This window comes from Nomascus leucogenys, chromosome 2 (assembly GCF_006542625.1).
Source record: "Nomascus leucogenys isolate Asia chromosome 2, Asia_NLE_v1, whole genome shotgun sequence".
NCBI classification, from domain to species: Eukaryota; Metazoa; Chordata; class Mammalia; order Primates; family Hylobatidae; genus Nomascus; species Nomascus leucogenys.
Genome location: NC_044382.1, coordinates 89,775,242 through 89,798,652, shown reverse-complemented (window position 1 = coordinate 89,798,652; position 23,411 = coordinate 89,775,242). Strand labels below are relative to the sequence as shown.

Sequence of the window (23,411 nt, the reverse complement as noted above, 5' to 3'; positions counted from 1 at the left end):
GTGCCTCACGCCTGTAATCCCAGCACTTTGGGAGGCCGAGGCGGGCAGATCACAAGGTCAGGAGATCGAGATCATCCTGGCTAACACGGTGAAACCCCGTCTCTACTAACAATACAAAAAAAATTAGCCAGGAGTGGTGGCAGGTGCCTGTAGTCCCAGCTACTTGGAAGGCTGAGGCAGGAGAATGGCGTGAACCTGGGAGGCGGAGCTTGCAGTGAGCCAAGATGGTGCCACTGCACTCCAGCCTAGGTGACAGAGTGAGACTCTGTCTCAAAAAAAAAAAAAAATTAATTAAAATAAAAAGAGTTCTGGCCAGACGCGGTGGCTCACGCCTGTAATCCCAACACTTTGGGAGGCCGAGGCGGGTGGATCACAAGGTCAGGAGTTCGAGACCAGCCTGACCAACATGGTGAAACCCTGTGTCTACTAAAAAAAAAAAAAATACAAAAGTTAGCCAGGTGTGGTGGTACGCACCTGTAATCCCAGGTACTCAGGAGGCTGAGACAGGAGAATCACTTGAACCTGGGAGGCAGAGATTGCCATGAGCTGAGAAGGCACCACTGCACTCCAGCCTGGGTGACAGAGTGAGACTCCACCTCAAAAAAAAAAAAAAAAAAAAGAGTCCTGCACAGCTGGAGGAGCTGGGCAAATGGAAAGAAGATCTCTCAGTAAGAGGATCACCAATGATTTAATTGTCCCTTAGAGTGGGGTCAAATCATGAAAATACTTTACACCATGATCATGGTTATGCAATTCATTTTGGCCAGGGAGAGTGGCTCATGCTGGTAATCTAGCACTTTGGGAGGCGAAGGTAGGAGAATTGCTTGAGGCCAGGAGTTCGAGATGAGCCTGAGCAACATAGGGAGACCCCATCTCCACAAAAAAATAAATAATTAGCTGGGTGTGGTGGCATACATTTGTAGTCCCAACTACTTGGGAGGCTGAGGAAGGAGGATCACTAGAGCTCAGGAGTTCAAGGCTGCAGCGAGCTATGACTGCGCCACTTCACTCCAGCCCAGGTGACACAGCGAGACTCCGTCTCAATTTTTAAAATTGATTTCAAACTTCCTTCTGTTTAAAATTTAATATACTAGGACTTATTTAAAAGCTACCCTTTCCATCTCCTTTATGTCTTCACAACTATTGTCTTACGTTTTTTCCTTTATTATAACATGAAAGAAACAAAAAAGAGGGCTACCTTTATAATAGCACACATTATTAACAGAAACTCATTATAAATTCTTTCCAAGATAGTCCTTTTCAGAGCTACATCCAGTGCAATCTCCAGTGCCAAAAAAGTGCTATGCCAAAAAGGAAAAAAGTTCCTTATTTACAAGTGAAATAATACAATGTCTGGAACTTGCTTTAAAGTGGTGTAACAAAAAAAAATGTACACATGGAGGGAGACAGACAAGAATGGCAGAAGGGTGAAGGTGTTGAAGCTGGAGGATAAGTATGTTGGCATTCCCTGAAATATTCTACTTTGTGTGTGTTAAAGTATTTTTGAAAGGGAAAGGAAGGAAAATACTTTCTAAGTGATCCTAATAATGAGAATAAAAAGAAGAATATCAAAGGCAGTAATAAAAATACTAGCTGGCAAATGTGCTGACCATTCACCATGTGCCAGGCCTATGCCAAGAGCTTGGCCTATGAGCCTCACGACAACCTGGTGGGGCAGGTACTAGCCTGATCTCCATCTTCCAGGCAGGGAACCAGGCTTAGAAACAGAAATTGCTCAAGATCATGTGTCCGGTAAGTAGCAAAGCCACCCATGCAGTTGAAATCCTGAACTAAACCATACATACCACCAGCACTTCACCTAGAAACTGGTATTCTTACATTCTTAAAAGAAAGCAAATTCATATTGAATATGAGTGGCCTCCTATTCCTATGAATCACTGATATCTCGTCATGACTTCTTTTGTAATCAGTTATAATGTTATCTAGTGAGCCTTAGACCAAGTTATCACCTCCATATTTCCACATTGCTAAATGCAGGAAACCTAGCTTTCCAACAGTCCCTCTATTTGAAAGAACTGACCCCACTGTTTACATTAGTCACACAAATGGCATGGGCTCATAAATACAGTCCAGGAAATGAATCAGGCATTGTCTAAATTAAATCAGACAATGACAAAATAAAACATTTCAGTACCCTGAAAATAATAAAAAGTACCACTCACATCCCTGCTGTTTCCATCACCATAGGTCTTTGCAATGTCATACTGGTAAGTATCATAAGAGATAAAAACAGAAATTGTGGCCTGATTGTTTTTTAATTAAGCACTAAAGGATCAATAAATTTTATTTTATTTTTATTTATTTATTTACTGAGAGATTTTATTTATTTATTTATTTATTTTGCCCAGGCTGGAGTGTAATGGCATGATCTCGACTCACTGCAACCTCCACCTCCCGGGTTCAAGTGATTCCCCTGCCTCGGCCTCCTGAGTAGCTGGGATTACAGGCACCCACCACCACGCCTGGCTAATTTTGTATTTTTACTACAGACAGGGTTTCGCCATGTTGGTCAGGCTGGTCTCTAACTCCTGACCTCAGGTGATCCACCCGCCTCGGCCTCCCAAAGTGCTGGGATTATAGGCGTGAGCCGCTGCACCCGGCCAATAAATTTTATTTTTAAGGACTACTTTTTTTACATCGTTTTATCTTTATCTTCTCAGATCTTATGAGAATTAAAATTCTGACTAATTTAATCTAAAGCTGCAAATTATTCTTATATAGGCCTCCCCAACTTTCTGTCTCATTTCTTCCTTTACAGTTTTTTAACAAAGAAAAGAAACACTGTAGTATATTAGTTAAATAAACACAGGCCAACTCAAACTTGTTATTTTTTTCCTGCTTTCTCCCTAAAAGTATATTTGAAGCATTTTGTAGTCACTGTAATAAGTTTTAGGAAAAATGATTTGAATCCTTATTTTTCATTAAATCATTAGTTTTTCAAGTGCCAGTAAGAAAATAAAACTGTGAGTACATGTGCTTTTTGCATCTCTGTTCCACCTACCGATGCCAATATTTTCTGCAACAACAACAACAAACCTGCTACTGTTTTTTTCTAAATATATACACAATTATATTTTTAACTCCTTGGGCAAAAATGCTAACATATTCCCTTTGGCGGAACCAAATTCATGTATTTATAACTTCTCAATCAGCTAAAATTTAAAAGTTGCACCAATAAAAATGTAATTAATAATTTTAGAATAATGGTTAGATTTTAGAATAAAGGCCAAATGTTATAAAATAATCAAACATTTAACACAGTGCTATGTTGACCCTTAACAAATATCATTTCTAGTTTCATTTAAATATCAATAAAATTTTACTATTTACAGTCTTTGTTTAAGGTAGACTAATTTCAAAGAGGAATTTATATTGTGAGTAATTTAACAGAATCATTACATATCCTCAGTCCTGAAAAATAAAGCTCCCCAAATTATAGATAGATGGGATTTATAACTCAGGTCTTGAAATGTTAATGTACAAGTCAGAATCTGCAAACTCCAATATATGACCGCCTAACAAAGGTTTAATATTCAACGGTAGAAAATGGTAGAAGGGTAACAAACTGAATAAACACCACACACACACACACACACACACACACACACACACACACACACAAACATATATCCCTTTCTTGTAGAACAAATGAATAGGTATAAAAATAGAAAGCCACTTTAAACCTGTGAAAAGTAGAATTCAAGACTTCAGCAAATCCATATGGTTGGTCAATCTGACTTATTTCATTACAAAATAATCATAAAGACTAAGTATTTTCATTCCAAAAAATTAAAATTATACTGACTGTGGCATGCATATTTAAGTAGTATTGAAAACTGCACAAAAAAATCAATTTAAAAATACAATCTGCATTAAACAGACAGCAGTATCAACAATTGTTTTAATGAACCATTGACATTTGCTTACTAAAACCAGAAACATTTGGTTATCCCACATGCTTTAGGTCTTGTCACCATCCAGTGTGAGAAAAATTTCTCTATTTTTTAATTGTCAAAAGAAGGGAAAAATTGTTATAACACTACAAATATTTTCTACCCCTCAACAATGCGCTTAGTTGTCACTTAATGAAACCCATAGAAAAATAGTTGTTCACAACAATAATGCATTTTTATGTATTAATACATCTGTCGCATCAGGGATGGATTTTTCTGTGTTGAATTCTTATAAAACAATCTAAATAGTAAGGCTTGGTGTAGCCAAAATTCAAATAACTCAATTTTGCTAATCCATGAGATTTTTTTCATTTAACTTTAAAGAGAAGGATAATTACAAAGTTTAAATAATAAATCATTTTGTTCCCTAAATTATATTTTTTAACATTGTATAAGACTTAGCAAATATCATTATTCCATTTTCCCTTCGTGTTCAGTAAACAAAAGTTGAGTTGGTTATAATTAGACAACATGAAGTAGTATGAAAATCCACCATCCACACTCTCCATCTCCCACAAATATTTCGGAGCTCGCACGCAGCTCTGCCTAATTCATTCGATGATTAAAATCCTCTGCTTGTGGTCAATTTAGGAAGGCTAAAATGACTAGTAATGAAGTGACAGGAAATCACATAGCCTTTAATCCCTTTAAAATTAAACCAACATGTTTAATTCAGCACAAATGCAAATGTCTACTTCTTTAAACCTCCAGGGCTAAAGAGATATTTTACCCCCCAAAACAAGTGAAATCGGGCTGAACAGAACATTTGCCATCACCAGAAACATGAGAATCCAGGTGGCTTTTTTGCTACGTGTCTTCTCCTGCTAGTAGGCAAGACAGACACTGCTACCTACACAGAGCAGACTAACTGGGATGTGTACTTTCACCCTAAATGCAAATATTTGTAAAGGTACCCCGTTCCCGAAGTAAATGAATTCCTGAAGTAATGTCATGTAAAACTGCTTGTTTAAAAATAAATCCCGTTTTTCTTTGAACATGTAATGGTCTGCAATCGTATTTCTCAAGAATTACAACTGCCATTTAAATAGTTTTGAAAAGGAAATAAGAATAAACAAAACAGTGATTCACATCCTATACCCCAAGCCCCCATCCATCTAGATTTGCTCAGTGGATTTAAATACAGTCTTAGTAAGGAACTCTTCCACATTATTTAGTCTTTATATCTTCAGTTGGACTTTGATCATCTCCCTAGAAGTCTTTGAGTTTCAGTGTTGCCAATAGGTAATAATAATGATGATGTTAATAATCATCATCTCCAAAAGCTGAAGTTCAAATTAGATGAGGTAAGAGAGGATAACAGCCACCAAGAGCACAGAGCCTACCATGCAGAAGGTACTTGATAAATACAACTTCCCTTTCTCCTTCACCTGGAACAAAAGGGAAGGTTTTCATTTTCCACAAATGGAGCTTAACTAGAAAGAAGTGCCACCGGACACATTTTTAAGAAAAGGAACAACACTTTTTGGAGAAAATAAACCACTTAAAATTGTTTTTAACTGATCTCATTTTGATTATATCACCATTGCTATCCCAAAGAGGTAGTCACTATGGAAGGCTTATAAGAGAGCCTTGCAATCCTCCAAAGACTCATCAAAGTGAAATCTGAGAACACTATGAAAAAATAGAGCAATGCAAATATTCCTACAACCTAAGCATATTTGGAAAGTGACTTTCTTTTTTCTGCTTAACTGGAAACAATTTAAGTCCAAGTGTAAAAAAAAAACGGATTTTTTTTGTTGTTGTTAACCAACTTATTTTGAATTGTTATTTAGAGGAAGCAAACCAATGAGTGTTTTCTTCTTGTAACTTACATAAAAACACAACTGATAAGCATAAAAATCATTTGAAGGATACATGGAATTTAAGCTCCCAAGAATGCTTAGAGGCAGTTTATAGCAATAATTACATCAACTATTGTAACTGTCAAGGAGATTACAATAAATATGTCGCCCTCCAATGTAAGTAATAAGAATGTCTCTGCCTCAGGCAATGATGTTACTATAGGTTTGCACATCTGCTGACCTAACTAATTTATGAGAACGTCCACTTCAATCACCTGCTTGTCCTCAGCTTTTCAGATGCAGTATTTATTACAAACACTGGTAATCTCTGAATCTTGTGAAATGGTCTTTCACATTCTCCACACTGCAAAAAGCTCACACTGTCTGTCATAACCTTAGAAATAGAAGATGCCATTATTGAAAGCTAATTGGAAACCAACTTAGCCAAACTCTTAATTTTTACATATTAGAAAGCAGAGATTTCATTAACAGAAAAAAAGAGAAAAGATTAAGAGATGTACTTAAAGAAATAACACGGAAACTTGGTGAAGCAAAATGACTCTGCCTCACTAAGTCCTGTTTCAAGCCCTAACCTTCAACTGTGTTGACAACATTGAGGGAGATATTGATATGGAAAGCTCCAGAAGCATATAAGGAGAAAGAAGCAAACCTTGGGATGTGCTCTTCTCCTCACATCCTCCACAGATCCTTCGTGTCTCAGTGTCTGGATGATCTAAGCACCTCAGCAACATAAATTAGCTGAAAGGTAACCAACTGGATAAACTGTAGATTTGAGGTAGAATGTTTCTCCTTGTTTCTTATTTTCAGTTTCTTCTTAATTATTCAAACACACCCAGTTGGCAGTGCCAGAGAAAAGCATCAGTGGGCTAAGCTAACCCAACTCACAACAGCACATCTAATGCAAGACAAAATGTGGAAGGTTTCCCAACCCAACTCCTATCCATTCTGGAATGCTTGCTTCTCTACATCTCAGATTTGTCTACAAACACCAAAGATTCTAATTTCTAACCTCCTGAAGATGAATAAAATGACTGAGAAATACTCATGATTTGTATGGTCATAAAAAGGGAAAACAATTTTTTCATTAGATGGCCTATTTAGGACAACCATTAGAAAGTGGCATGAAAGTCAAACTATTTGGAAGTTATGTTTCCTTATTAAAGTGCAAGAAAGAAAACAGTCTTGAAGATTACAGTCCAGATATTTTCCAAGTAGAAAAATGTTGGTTTCCATATAACAATAGCAAGTCAGAGAGCCATATGAATTGTAACAGGTAACAACTCCCCACCCCTAACTGAAAAAAGAAATCAAAAGTGGTTATCTTATATTAATATAAATATGAAGAAAACAAATAATTTGAGATTAAGTAAATGATACATATCCCGAGTAATTTAAAATATCCTATTCTACTTTAGACATAATAACACTTGGAAACCTATTCATTTTGATTCCTGCGGGGCCTTGGAACACATACCTTAAAAAAAATCCCACCAATAGAATGTTACTTATATATATTCCTGAAAAAAAAATGTTTCCTCAAAACTCTTCTCCCAATTTAAATTCTAAAATGCATGACTTGAAATTTATGTTTATATTTCTAGTATCTATATCTATAAAGTTGGAAACCAGTTTTTCAAATGACTCTGAACAAGCCCTCAGAAACTAAAGAGCATATTTAAAATTTCAGATTTATAAGTGTTATAACAAGTTTAATCACTTAAGTGTGTTAATGATTTATAGTGAAAACAACCCAAACTTCTGGTTGGTGTAGTTTTAACTCCTCTTAATTTTACACATTGTTTTACGAGCCCCAAAGGGTTAGGTAGGCATCTGACGGATCACTCCATTGCTAGCACCTCCCACAGCCTCTGTGGTTTGCGGTAGATGCTGTCTGATCTGACTTACATGGAAAATTCAGCTGCGAATATTTTTACGCAATAGCAAAAACAATCAGCCTTTTTTATATCAAGGTGGGGATCGAGAAGCTAAATGAGAACATTCGGAGCATCAAATTAGTCTGCTTTAACTTTAATAACCAAACGGTGATTGAAAACATACAAATTTTGTGTTTGCAGGAATGAGGGGCTGGAATCACTAAGACTGAAAGGGTTTTTCTCCCCCACCCCGCAGCCATGAGCACACAGCAAAACTAATAAAATTACGACCCAGAATTAAAAGGTCGCATTCACTTTCAAAGCATTCATTTAAAAGTACAGAAGCGTTCTTTAAAAATGTCCACATTTTTAAACATAGCAAGAATGTGGCTACCAAATATTAATCCTGAGGAATATGAATACACATTTACCTTCATAATTAGACACAGCAGGTCAAATGTTAGCAAGGCCAACTGACCGAAATCACAAAGACTGATTGAAAATGACCAACAGAAAGTGTCTGTCCGGCTTGGGAGCCCCGCTTGTTCCCAGCCCAACCAGTGGTCAAACATCTGCAGGCAAAGAAATCTACACGCGCCAGCCGGGTATGGCAGAAACCAAACTTTTCCAAATAAGTTAGTTCCGTCTTGCCAATCTACACCCAACAGGTGTCAATACATGTCACCAGACAAAATTCTTGCGAGCCAGGTCTAGAGAAGCAGTAGATGGTTGGCAGAGAAGCTGAAACGACTCGACCTCTACCAGGGTAATGAAAGCAAGTCGGGCCGCTATTCTGACTGATCACTTGGCAGTGGGGTGGAGGGGTATGGAGATGGGAGAATCCCTGGAAGAAGATCGGAAGGCGCGTGGAGATGTCCCGCCACTGGTGCCGCGGGGCGATTTCGGAGCATGGTCCCCGCACTCTTTCACGACCCCCGACCCCTGATCCCCGGGTTAGGAAGGCAAGGGAGTGCGGCGACCAAGGCTGGGAGACCGCGGAGAGAGGGCGCGCGGTACCTGCTTGTCCAGCGCGTCTCGGACGCCTCCCGGCCCGGCGCCGGCCCTGGGTGGCGCGGGCGTTCGTTCGCAGCTGCAGCCCTCCAGGAGGTACATGCCCGCCGGGCGGCAGCTCTGCTCGCCCTCGAAGTAGAAGAGCACATTCTGGTAGAGGGCGAACCACTTCTCGTGCCAGCGGCTCGCCTCGGCCGTCTTCTTACTCAGGAAGCCGCGCTTGGTGCCCTCCTTGCGCGCCAGAAAGGCCAGGTACAGGGCGTGCCCCTCGTTGTAGCGCACGCTCTTCTGCATGGTGCGGGTGCGGGGGGCTCACGGGTGGCCGCCCGTCTCACCCCTGCCTCGCGACCATGGCCCGGCCGGCTCCCTCGAGGGCGCGCCCGCTCAGGTCCCGGCCGGCGAAGGGCGCCCCCTTTCCCCACGCCGCGCGCAGGGCACCCCGCCCGGTTTCGGGAGGCGGCGGCGCGCGGTGCCAGGGGCGCCGGCTGGGGCCGGGGCACGCTCTCCGCCCTGACCGCCACCCTCCCGGCCGAGCCCCCGGAGGCCCCCAAGCCCCCGACGCCCGCGTGGAGCGCGGCCCCGCGAGGACGCCCGAGCCGGCCGCCGCTTCGCCCAAAGTTGCGGGAGCCGAGCCCCCGCGGCGGGCTGGGGCGGCAGCCGGGGAAGGACTGTCCTCGGGCAACGCGCTCCAGGAGACAGAAGGTAAAACGTCACGTGGGAGCTCAGCTGTAATCGGCTTGGAGACCGATTTAAAGGGCAAAGTCGGCGCGGCGCCGGCAGTGGCGCAGCCCGCTTGCCCCGGCGCGCGTCCCTCCCTCGCCCGCCCCGGCCCGGGCCGCTGCCTCTGCTCGGGGGCCCGCCGGGATGGGGCGGATCAGGGAGGTGGAGGCGCCCGGCCGCACCACACACCCGCTCACACGCGCTCGCACACTCGCGCACAACGCGCGCACACACACGCGCACCCACACACACGCAGACCAGTACATTCACCCAGATCCACAACGCACACACTCAGACGCACAAAAATACACTCATAAATGCACACAAACACAATGCGCGCACATATGCACAAAAACACACGCGCACACACTCATGACACACAAATACACATTCTCACAACGCTCACACTCAAATAACACACAGTCACAACACACAAATACATATAGACGAATACACCCACAATGTGCGTTCCCGCGCACAAAAATACAAACCCACATTCAGATACACACTTAAGGAACTACACACATGCACGCACTGATATGCTCACTTACACACATATTCACACACAACCCACACATTCACTCAAACCCACATGCAAATATATACACACATTTATACTCATACAGACACACAAACAGCACACATATACTCACACGTTCACAATCATACAGACTCATAAGCAGATAATCATACACACACACAGATGAACACACATATGTACATTCACAAATTCACCTAAAAATACAAACAAACGCACACAAGCACTCACACACATATTCGCACGAATCCACACACTTTCACAAACCCACTCACATACACACACACTCACATGCCACATCCATAAGTACGTTCCCATGGTAGTAGGTAGAGTCACGGAGTGGCTTTGCATAGCCCGCATCCTTGGCTTTTCTGCTTGTACCTGCATTGTCGTATTTAAAACTGCCGGTAAAGGTTAAGGAGAGCGGCCCAAGTGTTCCCCGAAAGACATCAGATGCCGAAGGTCTTTCGGAATGCCTGTTATTTCACAGTGGTAAGATGCTAAATTTTAAGTGCCGAGTTTTCAACCTGGAAAAAAATACCCAAATAAGGGACACTTTGCTGCCCAGGGCAGAATCCATCCCTAAAGGCCAGCTGTCACAGGCTCATCGTTTGTAGGACTGGATTCATTTGATTAACAAATCTGACAGGTACAACCAGAAAACCAAGAGCCACCCCCTGCCCCAACCCCATGCTGTAAAATGTAAGTGGAAAAGAAATAATGTAGCCAGCAGCTGTGAGAGAAAGCCAGTGAAACCCCCGGGGAGGGCCTGTATTTGATTCTGCTATACACATTTTTTATTCTCCCCAGTCATTTATCACTAAAACGGAGTGCCATCATAAAATGTTTATTGTTAAAAGTAAATAATAATGCTTTTCTGGGTGATGAGTCTACGACAATACACCTGTCTTGTACTGCCAGTTGTGTGTTCATAAATTGGTAGCCCCAGGGGTTCTGCCTGTTTCATAAGTGCTGTTTCTGCAGAATATTTTAACACTGCCTCACTGAACAGCTGAGTGGGTTTTTTTTTTCCTTTTACCTTTTTAAAAATTTTTCACTTTTAACAACTACATAATAGGGAAATTGCCATTTTGAAATTACAGCGTGAGAACAGTGGTCATTTCTCTTTACATTTTTAAAAATATCTAAAGGACAGTGCTGTGCTAAATTGGGTTTAACCCAGCTGGAAGCTTGCATTGTTCTTCAGAGAAGACACAAGTATAGAGACAGTAAGTAAATGTAGGCAACATTTTGGAGCCAGATTCTAGATGCAGAGGAGCTGGTGATTGCCTCAGGAGGCCTTTTATTTCTTTCTCTGTGGTCCAATCCCAGCTGTGAGAACCATAAGTGAGTAGACACCTGTGTGGTTGATAAGCTCCATTTTTTTTAGTAGAAACCAGTAAGAGTGTGAAATCAGCACAAAAACTATTTTGCCATGAGTACTCAAACCTTCTAATGCACTTGAGTTTTTTCAGATGTGAAAGATTCTCTTCTTCAATAAGCAATGTCTCACTTACCATCTCTGTCTCCTTAAATGTGCTTCTCATTTGAACCACATGAAATATTCACAACCTCTTGTCTGACATCACTTCCTACCACGGAAGGTTATGTGGCCCTTATATGCCACCCCACCCTGCTCTGCCCCCGGACAATGAGAGAAAGGAGTGCTTGTTTCCTGCAAAATTTGGCTGGTGATTACTGTGGGTTTTAATTATGGAAATTCACTGCAAGAACCATTTATTGATCACTAGTTCATGTCCTCAACACTATATTTAGGTGATGTACAGCATATAGAGAAAAAGCATTTCCTGTGTTCCTGGTGTGCTCAGTGTAACAGGAAGAGAATTTCTTTATTTTCTTTCTTCTTTTCTTTCCCTTCCTCCCCCCCTTTTTCTTTCTTTTTTTCTTTAGAGAGAGGTTCTTCCTCTGTTGCCCAGGCTGAAGTCATAGCTCACTGCAGCCTCAAACTCCTGGGCTCCAGCAATCCTCCTGCCTCAACCTCCAGCGTAGCTAAGACTATGGGTGTGCACCACCACACCTGGTTAGGTTTTGTTTACTTTTTGTAGAGACAGAGGTCTCACCACGTTACCCAGGCTGGTCTCAAACTCCTGGTCTCAAGCAATCCTCCTGCCTTGGCCTCCCAAAGTCCTGGGATTGTAAGTATGACACCACCCAGCCAGGAAGAAGATTAATGTTTAGGTGCTGCTTCTCACCTGTCTGTTTCTCAAATGCAGGGCTATCTCCCTAATCCCTGTAGCACCCAGTAGGTGAGTTTATATGCAGTAGGCATACAAGTTTTTCAGAAAATTATTTTCTAAATTAATTTCTTTTTTTTTTTTTTTTTGAGACAGAGTCTCTCTCTGTTGCCCAGGCTGGAGTGCAGTGGCGCAGTCTCGGCTCCCTGCAAGCTCCGCCTCCCGGGTTCACGCCGTTCTCCTGCCTCAGCCTCTCCGAGTAGCTGGGACTACAGGCGCCCGCCACCACACCCGGCTAATTTTTTTTTGTATTTTTAGTAGAGACGGGGTTTCACCGTGGTCTCGATCTCCTGACCTCGTGATCCGCCCGCCTCGGCCTCCCAAAGTGCTGGGATTACAAGCGTGAGCCACCGCGCCCGGCCCTAAATTAATTTCTTATTTGGTCATTGAATTGTTAAAGAGGGCATAAGCATTTGCAAATATTAGATCATTCTGCAAGAGTGTAAGAGATGAAAACAACCAGACATTCCTGGACAGTCTAGAGACGCTATCTCTATTAGGTGTCTGATGGGCACCTGGGGGCCTTTAGTCTCCATTCATATGGAAACCGCATCCCTGGAATGGTGCCATCCTGAAACACAAAGGATCAGGAAGTTATGTAGATAAGAATGCTTTCCCCCAGCTGATCAAATAGATTGCCAAAAAGAGACTGCGTTCCGAGAGGATGGGAACAAGTTTCTCTGAATTCATTGTTTTTCCTTCTTGCATTGCATGGATTCTTTCTTGAGGGGGCCCAGTTTAAAAAAAAATTTTTTATGGGCAACAAAGCATATGATCACAGTGCAAGTGGCCTCTTTCCCCTTTTCTAGATAAGTTAAGAGGGGAAAAATAGCAATGAGCTGCCATATCTGGAAACTCTACTAAATAGAGAGGGAGACATTATTCAGATAATTTGATGAGAAAAGGAATGAAGGGAGGGAAGGAGGGAAAGAGGAAAGAAAGGACGGAAGGAGGGAGGAAGGAAAGGTGGGAGGGGAAATTTTATCTGAATTGTCTAAAGCTTTGAAGTTTAGGGGAGTGGGGAGTGCACAACCTAACCTACAGCTTTTCAAAATCCCTAACTCATGCCTTATTATTCAGATGCACAAGGTAGGTTTTAATTTTTTTTCTTTCTCCTAAACTCTGTTTTGTTAGTAAAATGTAAATGGGCTGCATGAGTTTCTGCAAGGACTTTTCCCTGTGGTTTCTATAATTCAAAAATGCATCAGCCCTGGGTTCTTGGAGGAAGATTATGTCAAGCAAAGCTGTCAGAGGCATTTGAACCAAAGCAACTCCATCTTAAATAGGGGCTGGGTAAAATGAGGCTGAAACCTACTGGGCTGCATTCCCAGACGGTTAAGGCATTCTAAGTCATGGGACGAGATAGGAGGTCAGCACAAAATACATGTCACAAAGACCTTGCTGGTAAAACAGCTTGCAGTAAAGGAGCCACCAAAATCAAAATGGCAACGAGAGTGACTTTGGTCGTCCTCACTGCTACGCTCCCACCAGCACCGTGACAGTTTACAAATGCCATGGCAATGTCAGGAAGTTACCCAATGTGGTCTAAAAAAGGGAGGCATAAATAATCCACCCCTTTTTAGCATATCATCAAAAAATAACCATAAAAATGGGCAACCAGCAGCCCTCGGGACTGCTCTGTCTATGGAGTAGCCATTGTTTTATTCCTTTACTTTCTTAAACTTGCTTTCACTTTGCACTTCGGACTCGCCCTGAATTCTTTCTTGTGAGAGATCCAAGAATCCTTTCTTGGGGTCTAGATTGGGACCCCTTTCCTGTAACAAAACCACGGTATTACCAAGATCCTTTTCTTGGCCTGACAGAAGATCACTTGGGGAATTGTCATTTTGATGTCATTTTGATTGGCCTGACAGAAGATCACTTGGGGAATTGTCATTTTGATTAAAGCCATTTGATGGCTTTAATAATGCAGACTCACCAAGAATCCCAGACTGTTTCTACAGGATACAGTGTTACCAGTTCTGGCACATATGTGATTCTGTATTGTCTCTTGATACTTAATTAGTAAAGCCAGGTTCTTCCCCAAGTAGGTAAAACCTAAAAGGATTATTCCTTCCTTGTTTCCAGTATTATTTTGAACAAAAAGAATTCCTTATTTACGAAATACTAGAATGAACTACTTAGAGCTAATAAAACCATTTATCTGGTGTCCTCATGATATTTCAACTAACTTAATGTTCTAGATACCCAAAGCTTGTCCTTCAAACACCAAAGATAAATGAGCTCTGCATCTCTACAGTCTAAAAAGTGAAGAAAAGTTAGCATCTTCTTGATTTAAGGTCACTATTCTAAATACAATGTGTCTAGGAGCGAGACCACAGCTATTGCTAGCCTCTACTCTTTTATGCAAACTAGAAAAAGGCACACCCTCTGGGAGGATGAATTAGAGAGAGCCTTGGGGTGCACACAGCCTTGAGAACATGAACCTGATGAGTGGATGACATGACACCTTCATGTGACTAAAAGGTGCCTCTCCCCCTGGATAGCTACAGCTCCGTGCAGGGAGCCCTGTGCAGTCACCAACCTGTGCAACTGAGCACAACAGCTTGTGCTGTGTGCCTCTCCATGGGTGGCCATGAACAGCTGTGCCTTTAGAGTTTCTATAGCTGTTCCACAAACCCAACCGCATCCTTCACCCTTTCTCCATCCTAGCCTTCTAATTGTCATCTTCTGGTTTCTTGAAGACTTACGCTATGAAGCTTTTAAGAACTTTGTGAAACAAAATATAACTTCATTAAACATAAAAATGAGAAGATCTTGGAGAGTCCTCTAGAGAGTGAAGTGCGTAATATAGCTAGGAGTACACGGGAATTGTTTTGACCGCTGGAGATGATTTCCTTTTGGCTTCTCACCTGTGCTCTGAACATGTAAGGTCTGACTACATGAATGTAATTATTCACATTATATACAGTAGTATAAATTATGCATGCATTACTTTTATACTGTAGTGTCACCACAAAAAGTACAGGTTATGATATACAAGGAATTCTTAGAGACCCAAGAAAATACTCATGATTTAGTGGTAAGTAAAAACCCCTTTCTATTCCCCTGCTTCCCTTTATAGCAAAACTTGCCCTTATTATGACATCTCTCTACACACTGGGTCTACTTCCTTCTCCCCATTTTCTCCTGAACTACTTCATTCAGTCTTTTCATCCGCACCACTCCACTGAAACAATCCCCACAGTCACAGTCCCCTGCAGTCCCCACAATGCCAAGCTCCGTGGTCAGTTTCCAGTCTGCGCATTGACATCGCAGCAGCATTTGATACAGCTGAACACTCCGTCTTTATTGAAATACTCTTCTCACTTAGCTTCTGGGACACCACACTCTCCAGCCCCTTTCTGATTCTCCTGCTGTGTCTTCATTTTCTCATGGCTGTCCCCTTCCTCTTTGCAGCCTCTGAATAGTATTTCACCCTGGGGCCCTCTCCTGGGCTGTCTTGTTTTCTTTATCTACATCATTTTATCCACTCCATGGCTTTAAAGAAGCCTCTCTGCCCCTCTCCTTTTCTGAAATGCAGACCCGTGTGCTGCCTACTCAACATCTCCTCTTGAATATCTAGTAGGCACTCCAACTCAGCACGTTCCAGACTGAATTTCCCTGCAAAGAAACAACCGTTCATCCCATAGTCTTCCTCATCTCAGTATATGGCAACCCCATCCTTCCTTTTCTTAAGTCAAAAACCTGAAGTCATCTATGAATCTTTTAATCTTCTCTCACCCCAGTCAGCTCTACCTTCAAAGTACATTAAATTAAACCATTTCTGACAAGCCCCATTGCTACCCCCATCCAGTCCATCGCCACTTCTCACCTGGACCACTGGAGTAGTCTCCCAGCAGTCTCCCTGCATTCACTCTTACTCTCCTACTGTCTGTTCTCCATTGAGCATCCAATGAGAAACTTGAAAACATAAATCACTATCGTGCCTCTTCTCTGCTCAACACCTTCCGACATCTTCCCATTGTACTAGAGTAAAACCCTATCCCTTTTTCTGCGTGACCCTATCCTCCTTTTCCTCTGTAGCACCTATTGCTCCCTGACATTCTAGTATGTACGCTTAATTGCTTGATAGCTTTTGTCTCCCGCACTGTTATATCCTCAGCACCTAGAACATTCCTGAATATTACTCATAGTAAGACTCCATGAACATCATCTGTTGAATAAATGCTAGAAAAGAATGACACCCTGTCAATTCAAGAAACTTCCTTTTTTTGTTGTTTTTTGAGAGAGTCTTGTCCTGTCACCCAGGCTGGAGTGCACTGGCACGATCTCGGCTCACCACAACTTCTACCTTCTGGGTTCAAGTGATTCTCCTGCCTCAGCCTCCTGAGTAGCTGGGATTACAGGCGCGCGCCACCACACCCGGCTAATTTTTGTATTTTTAGTAGAGACAGGGCTTCACCACATTGGTCAGGCTGGTATCAAACTCCTGACCTCGTGATCTGCCTGCCTCTGCCTCCCAAAGTGCTGGGATTACAGGCATGAGCCACTGTGCCCGGCCAATTCAAGAAACTTCTTTTCCACATCAAACATTTGAACCTTAAATACTTTCCCGGACCAGCCCTTATACTTTCTAACCTGCTCCTTGACTTTCTTTTATCTCTTTTTCTCATGGAATTTTACAATCCGCCCCCTCCCCAAGTTCAGCCTCTGGAGGAATTTAGAGCTTCCCTCAGAGCTCCTTGTGATTCTAGAGTGTGATGGAGACTGTGAAGTGCTGCTACAGTCTCCTCCTTCAGAATGAGAGACTTACTCACCCTCCTCACCTCATTATTCCACGCTCTACTACTAGAAGTTCTACTGGCAGTCAGCCCTCTCTGTGATTGTTCTCCACAGAAGACAGCCACCTCGCCAAGATCATGTCTCCCCTTTCTGAGGAAGCCCAGAGCCGATGACTGGCCATATGGATATAAAAGGCACAACCCCCTCAGGGGAACTCCGACTCAGGCATCTCTGAAGGACTATGGGGTCCAGTGCAGCACAGAGTGGGATGTTACTTTCTGCTGGGAAGACCCGCTTCCCAATCAAGGGAGCATTTGGTCCAAGTCCTGAAGGGTGGTTGGTTAAGTGGCAAATATGCAGAGCTGGAGAATGAAGGATTTTTTTTTTTTAAATACTTTAAGTTCTAGGATACATGTGCACAATGTGCAGGTTTGTTACATATGTATACATGTGCCATGTTGGTTTGCTGCACCCATCAACTCATCATTTACATTAGGTATTTCTCCTAATGCTATCCCTCCCCCAGCCCCCTGCCCTCATTGTTCAATTCCCACCTATGACTGAGAACATGCAGTGTTTGGTTTTCTGTCCTTGTGATAGTTTGCTGAGAATGATGGTTTCCAGCTTCATCCATGTCTTTGCAAAGGACATGAACTCATCCTTTTTTATGGCTGCATAGTATTCTATGGTATATATGTGCCATATTTTCTTAATCCAGTCTGTCATTGATGGACATTTGCATTGGTTCCAAGTCTTTGCTATTGTGAATACTGCTGCAATGAACATATGCGTACATGTGTCTTTGTAGTAGCATGATTTATAATCCTTTGGGTATATACCCAGTAATGGGATTGCTGGGTCAAATGGTAATTCTAGTTCTAGATCCTTGAGGAATCACCACACTGTCTTCCACAATGGTTGAAATAATTTACACTCCCACCAACAGTGTAAAAACGTTCCTATTTGGAGAATGAAGGATTTTTAACTAAGGAAGCTATGAGAATGAAAGACCAATAACAGAAAAGTACAGGGTAGAGGAAATGTGGGAGTTTATCGTGGTTTGAGAGAAGAAAGTATGATGGGGTATGACGAGAGACGAAGGCGTAAATGGAGGTAGAGGTCAGATCACGGTGGCCTGCAAGGTCCTTTATACAAGTAGTCAAAATGGCACGACAGGTTTTTGAGTAGGGAAGCATAGTGGCCTTGTATCGTCTTGCATCCCTCCCTTTTTCCCCTTCTGGCCACAGTCCTGCCCTTCAAAATGGGGCTGCCACCTTTTTACAGGCCCCACCTCCCTGGTCACAGTGATTGGCCTAGGAGTGGGTGCCTGATTTGGCTCAATCAAAATGAGCTGTTTCCTGGGATATTTGTACCAAAGACCTGCAAGATCTAGTTCGTCAGTTCGTCTCAGAGCTGCATGTTGTCCAGTGTAACCATAGGAACTGCCAAGATTGTATGAGATCATGGGCTCTGGAATCAGACAGTGTGAATTCCAATCCCTGCTCTATTACATATTCATTATGAAACATTGAACAAACCACTTAATCTCTTACAGGCTCAGCTTTCTCACCACTAAATTGGAGATACAGGTAATAGTAATATCTACCCCTGGAGGTATTTTTAATTACTTCCACAGTACCTGACACATGGTAAGTTTTAACAATGGTGATGGAGGAAACATTTGGATGTTTCCAGCCAAATTGGAGGAATCAACGAGTCTTGTCTACTGATTAGATATAGAGGTCGGAAGATGGAGGATGGAGGTGAAGTCAAGATGGCTCTAGGTATCTGGCCTGAGCAAGAGAACTGATAATAGTCGGTATTTGGGTTTGACTTTAAGGCAACTGTGGGCTATCTAGATGGAGAGAGGTACAGTGGCATCTTGGAATTTTAAAATAAAATACATACGTAATATCTTTTAAAAGTTACCTGCCTGGAAATGGAGACAAATCCTTTACTTGGTGATTTATGTACATTTGATTGTCACATCCACCTCACAAAGTAGGTATTATTATCATGCCCATTTTATAGAAGAAAAACAGGTTCAGAGAAGGTAAGTAACATTCCCAAATGGTAAAGCTTGTGAGTCTCAGAGGCAGGATTTGAACCCGGGCCTGTCTGACCAGAGATCCATCCTCTTTATTATAGAGTCTTTCTCCTGTGTTGCCTGGAAGTGTAAGTTAAAGCTGAGAACACGTGCCATGTGCTCCAGCCCTAACTCTGTCATTTATTATATTGGACAAATTACTTATTTATGCCTCAGTTTTGATGTTATAAGTGGAGGTAATAACAGGACTTTCTTCCTAGGAGTTCATGAAAATTTAATAGTTAATATGTCCAGAGTGCATAGAACAAGGTCTATCACATACTAATGACATCATTAAATGGGACAGGATGGGGCTTTATTTATTTATTTATTTTATTTAATTTGTGAGACAAGGTCTCACTCTGTTGCCCATGCTGGAGTACAGTGGCACAGTCTTGGCTCACTGCAGCCTCAACCTTCCCCGGGCTCAAGTGATCCTCCCACCTCAGCCTCCTGAGTAGCTGGGACTATAGGCAAGCACCACCATGCCTGGCTAATTTTTGTACTTTTTGTAAAGACAGGGTTTTGCCATGTTGTCCTGGCTGGTCTCAAGCTCCTGGGCTCAAGCAGTCCTCCCACCTCGGCCTCCCAAAGTGTTGGAATTACAGGAGTGAGCCACCACATCTGGCCTAGGGCGGGACTTGAAACAGAAAAAGGACGTGAGCATGGAGCTCTGGCCTGAGCAGGAGTGAACAATGCTACATTGAGGAGAGAACGTTAAAGGAGACCCAGCTCTTGGAGTGAGGCCTTAAGCTTCGGGAGTTGGAACAATGACCTCCCATTAAAATGCTTGGAGTTACAGGGAGAAACAGAATTCTAGAATTGGACCTAAGTCTGTTCATTCTTATTTTTCCTATTTTTGGCTACCTGAAGAAACCAACAATATTTGTTCCCTGGGCATTTTGAAGTTCACCATAAATAATACCACTCGGTTTAGAAAACTGTTTATTCAGTTCCTCAGAGAATGGATTATCTAATTACGTGTCTGTGTTTACATGGAACAGGTAGTCCAATCCACGAAAAGTGTGAGAACCATGAGCCTAGTCTCGACCTCAGGAGTCGCCTGAGGAGACTGATGCAAGTCGCAAATCAAAATATTAGAACAATCAACCCATGTTCTAAACTTGGAAGCCTGACCCTTATATCATCTCTCTCTGAGCAGAGCCAGCTGTTGGCCGCCACAGGTGAGTGTCAGTGACCTTCTGACACAGGAAAGGTCAACAGGTGCCCCAGGACCACATCCACCGGGTTAGAAGCTCTGCTGGGTTTGGTCTGGGAGAGACCCACTGCCTCAAGAGAATTTGCTACAGGGAAAGCCCCCTAGGTAACCATGAAGATGTGATATGTTATGTCAGCATGAAGATAGAGCGATATTGTAGAAGACCTTATGGGGTTTGTAATGGGGAACGTGGGCAGGGCAGGTGGGAATAAATATTGCAACAAAGTACAAAGTATCTTTTCTCTCTTGTGTGTGTGGAAATGTGCTCTTTGGGGCATTAAAATCCTACCAGTGTACCCCCATGCCCTTCCAAGATGAGCTCAGGGAGATGTATTTTTGTGTTGCAGTCAACAGGCTGATAGTCATCTACATCATGGATCATGTACTTAAGGCTGAGAAACAGCAGCCTTTTCGATCCCATCATGGAAAGGGCATTTTGAACTGCATAGGCTATGTCCTTGCTAATAAACATCAGAAATAACCATTTGAATAAATTACATGTGTGTAGCATGTGATTTTACCAAATGCTTCCACATGTGTGACTATCTCATTTAATTCCACTTTTATACAAATGTGTTATACATTTGGGTAATTCTCTGAATTCTCAGCATTTCATGCATTTGGAGTAGCGGCAGGGATGTGATGCCACTCAGATGACATCAGGGCCTGTTTGCTTTATGGCAGTAATGAGCATTTGTAGGGCATTTCACAGTTTATGTAGAGCTTACATACATTTATTAGACCTCATTTGATCCTCACAGTAACTTTATGAGGTAAGATGGATATTGTTCCTATCGTAGACTTTAATGCATAATATTAACTGTCTTTGCTTCACTGCATCTAACTCTAGACTGCAAGTTCCACAAGGATTATCGCTTTTCGATATACTTTTCACTGTTTCATCACAGTGCTCAGTAACTCTTTGTTTGACTTTGATAGTATTTTTTTTTTTTTTTGAGACAGAGTCTTTCTCTGTCCCCCAGGCTGGAGTGCAGTGGCGCGATCTCGGCTCACTGCAAGCTCCGCCTCCCGGGTTCACGCCATTCTCCTGCCTCAGCCTCCCGAGTAGCTGGGACTACAGGCGCCCGCCACCACGCCCGGCTAATTTTTTGTATTTTTAGTAGAGACGGGGTTTCACCATGTTAGCCAGGATGGTCTCGATCTCCTGACCTCGTGATCCGCCCTCCTCAGCCTCCCAAAGTGCTGAGATTACAGGCTTGAGCCACCACACCCGGCCGACTTTGATAGTATTATAATTGCCCCCATATTTGTGATCAATGAAGAAACTGAGGCTTTCAGAAGGATTTACCTTGCCCAAGGTCACACAACTGGAAGTGAAAGCCCTTGAATTCACATCTTGTCACTGTTACTGCCTGTCCAAATGATCACAAATTGAGGCTATCTGGCTGGTAAGAAGTCCCTTTATCCTGCTATAATTTTCTTGGTGGCTCTGTGTCATTATGCTGAACTCAGTTTCCCCTCAGGCAGGTGCAGATGCAGATGGCATAGGGCACATAGCTGCAGACCTTTGCTCAGACTGGACGCTGAAAGATTTGAAACCTTAGGGAGAGAGGTGGAAAGGAGTTGGGGAGGCAGTGGCAATGATTTGAAAACTATAACCAATTTTCTCTCTCCTAGGAGTTGGAGACTTGGAATCCCCTTTGGTGCAGAAACTATTCCTTCATGAGAAGAAGTCCTTAAATAGGCTCTTTAGGTAAGAGATATAAGAGATATAAAGCAAATGCCCTGTGGGAAAAAACTGTGAAGGAATCCAAATATAGGTATTTTGGCTCAGAAACATGTTTCTGTTTTGTAATACATGTTATTATGTGCATAGCTCCTTGATGGAGAGAAATTTATTTTTCTCCTGGCAGGGACTGGTGAAATAGATAAATGAAAACACTACTCTTGTTTCTTGGCATGGAGACGACTATATTTGCCAACCTCCCTGCCATGTAACTGGGTTTTGGCCTAAGGGATGTAGGCAGACATGGCGGGCACCTCCTTATCAAAGGTCTGGTCATAATCATCTCTGCCGTATCTTCTTTTTCTTGAAAAGAGAGGAGGTCACATGTTGAAGGCAGCAGGGTCACAAGATGGAAGAACCAGGGTCCCTGCATCATCGGTTGGCTTCAAGCTGCCAGGGGCAGCCTAACCCACATGGAATTATGACATAAGAAACAAAGCAACTATTGTTTTATTAAATCAATGAGATATTGGGCTTCTTGTTATAGCAACTAGTATAAATTGCCCTGACTGATACATTATGGATTTAGAGTGCACTGTACTACAACTGTTTGTTGTATTTTCTTACACCTTATACAAAAATTAACTCAAGATGGATTAAACACTTAAACATAAAACTCCAAACTATAAAAATCCTAGAAGAAAATCTAGGCAATACCATTCAGGACATAGGCATGGACAAAGATTTCATGACTACAACATCATGAAATAAGTTCAACATATTCATATATCCATGAAACCATCACCACAATGACAATAAGACACATTTCCATCAACTGAAAAAGTCTCCTCATTCTCCTTTGAAATCTCTTCTTCCACAACCACAAACCACTGCTCAAGGAAATAAGAGAGGACACAAATGGAAAAACATTCCATGCTCATGGATAGGAAGAATCAATATCATGAAAATGGTCATGCTGCCCCAAGTAATTTATAGATTCAATGCTATTCCCATCAAACTACCATAGACGTTCTTCACGGAATTAGAAAAAAACTACTTTAAAATTCATATACAATCAAAAAAGAGCCCGTATAGCCAAGACAATCCTTAGCAAAAAGAGCAAAGCTGGGAGGCCTCCCACTACCCGATTTCAAACTATACTGCAAGGCTACAGTAACCAAAACAACATGGTACTGGTACAAAAACAGACACATAGACCAATGGAACAGAATAGAGATCTCAGAAATAAGACCACACATCTACAACCATCTGATCTTCAACAAACCTGATAAAAACAAGCAATGGGGAAAGGATTTCCTATTTAATAAATGGTGCTGGTAAAACTGGCTAGCCATAGGCAGAAAACTGAAACTGGACCCCTTTCTTACACCTTATACAAAAATTAACTCAAGATGGATTAAACACTTAAACATGAAACTCCAAACTATAAAAATCCTAGAAGAAAATCTAGGCAATAC

At 42.3% G+C, this 23,411-nt stretch overlaps 1 protein-coding gene and 1 long non-coding RNA gene across 2 annotated transcripts in view; one reads left to right on the top strand and one right to left on the bottom strand.

Annotated features, from left to right (window-relative positions):
* RASGRF2 (Ras protein specific guanine nucleotide releasing factor 2) overlaps nucleotides 1-9,514 on the bottom strand; it is a 271,130-nt gene extending 261,616 nt beyond the window's left edge. The window contains exon 1 of the mRNA XM_030800810.1: nucleotides 8,689-9,514. Within this exon, the coding sequence (XP_030656670.1) occupies nucleotides 8,689-8,976 (288 nt within the window). The 5' untranslated portion in view covers nucleotides 8,977-9,514. The remainder of the gene's footprint in view (nucleotides 1-8,688) is intronic.
* Nucleotides 8,808-22,556, top strand: LOC115831695. Its single transcript, XR_004027204.1, has 4 exons — nucleotides 8,808-8,934; nucleotides 18,497-18,530; nucleotides 21,885-21,960; nucleotides 22,306-22,556. It is a non-coding gene; the product is annotated as an uncharacterized LOC115831695 (long non-coding RNA).
* The last annotated feature ends 855 nt before the right edge of the window (nucleotides 22,557-23,411 follow it).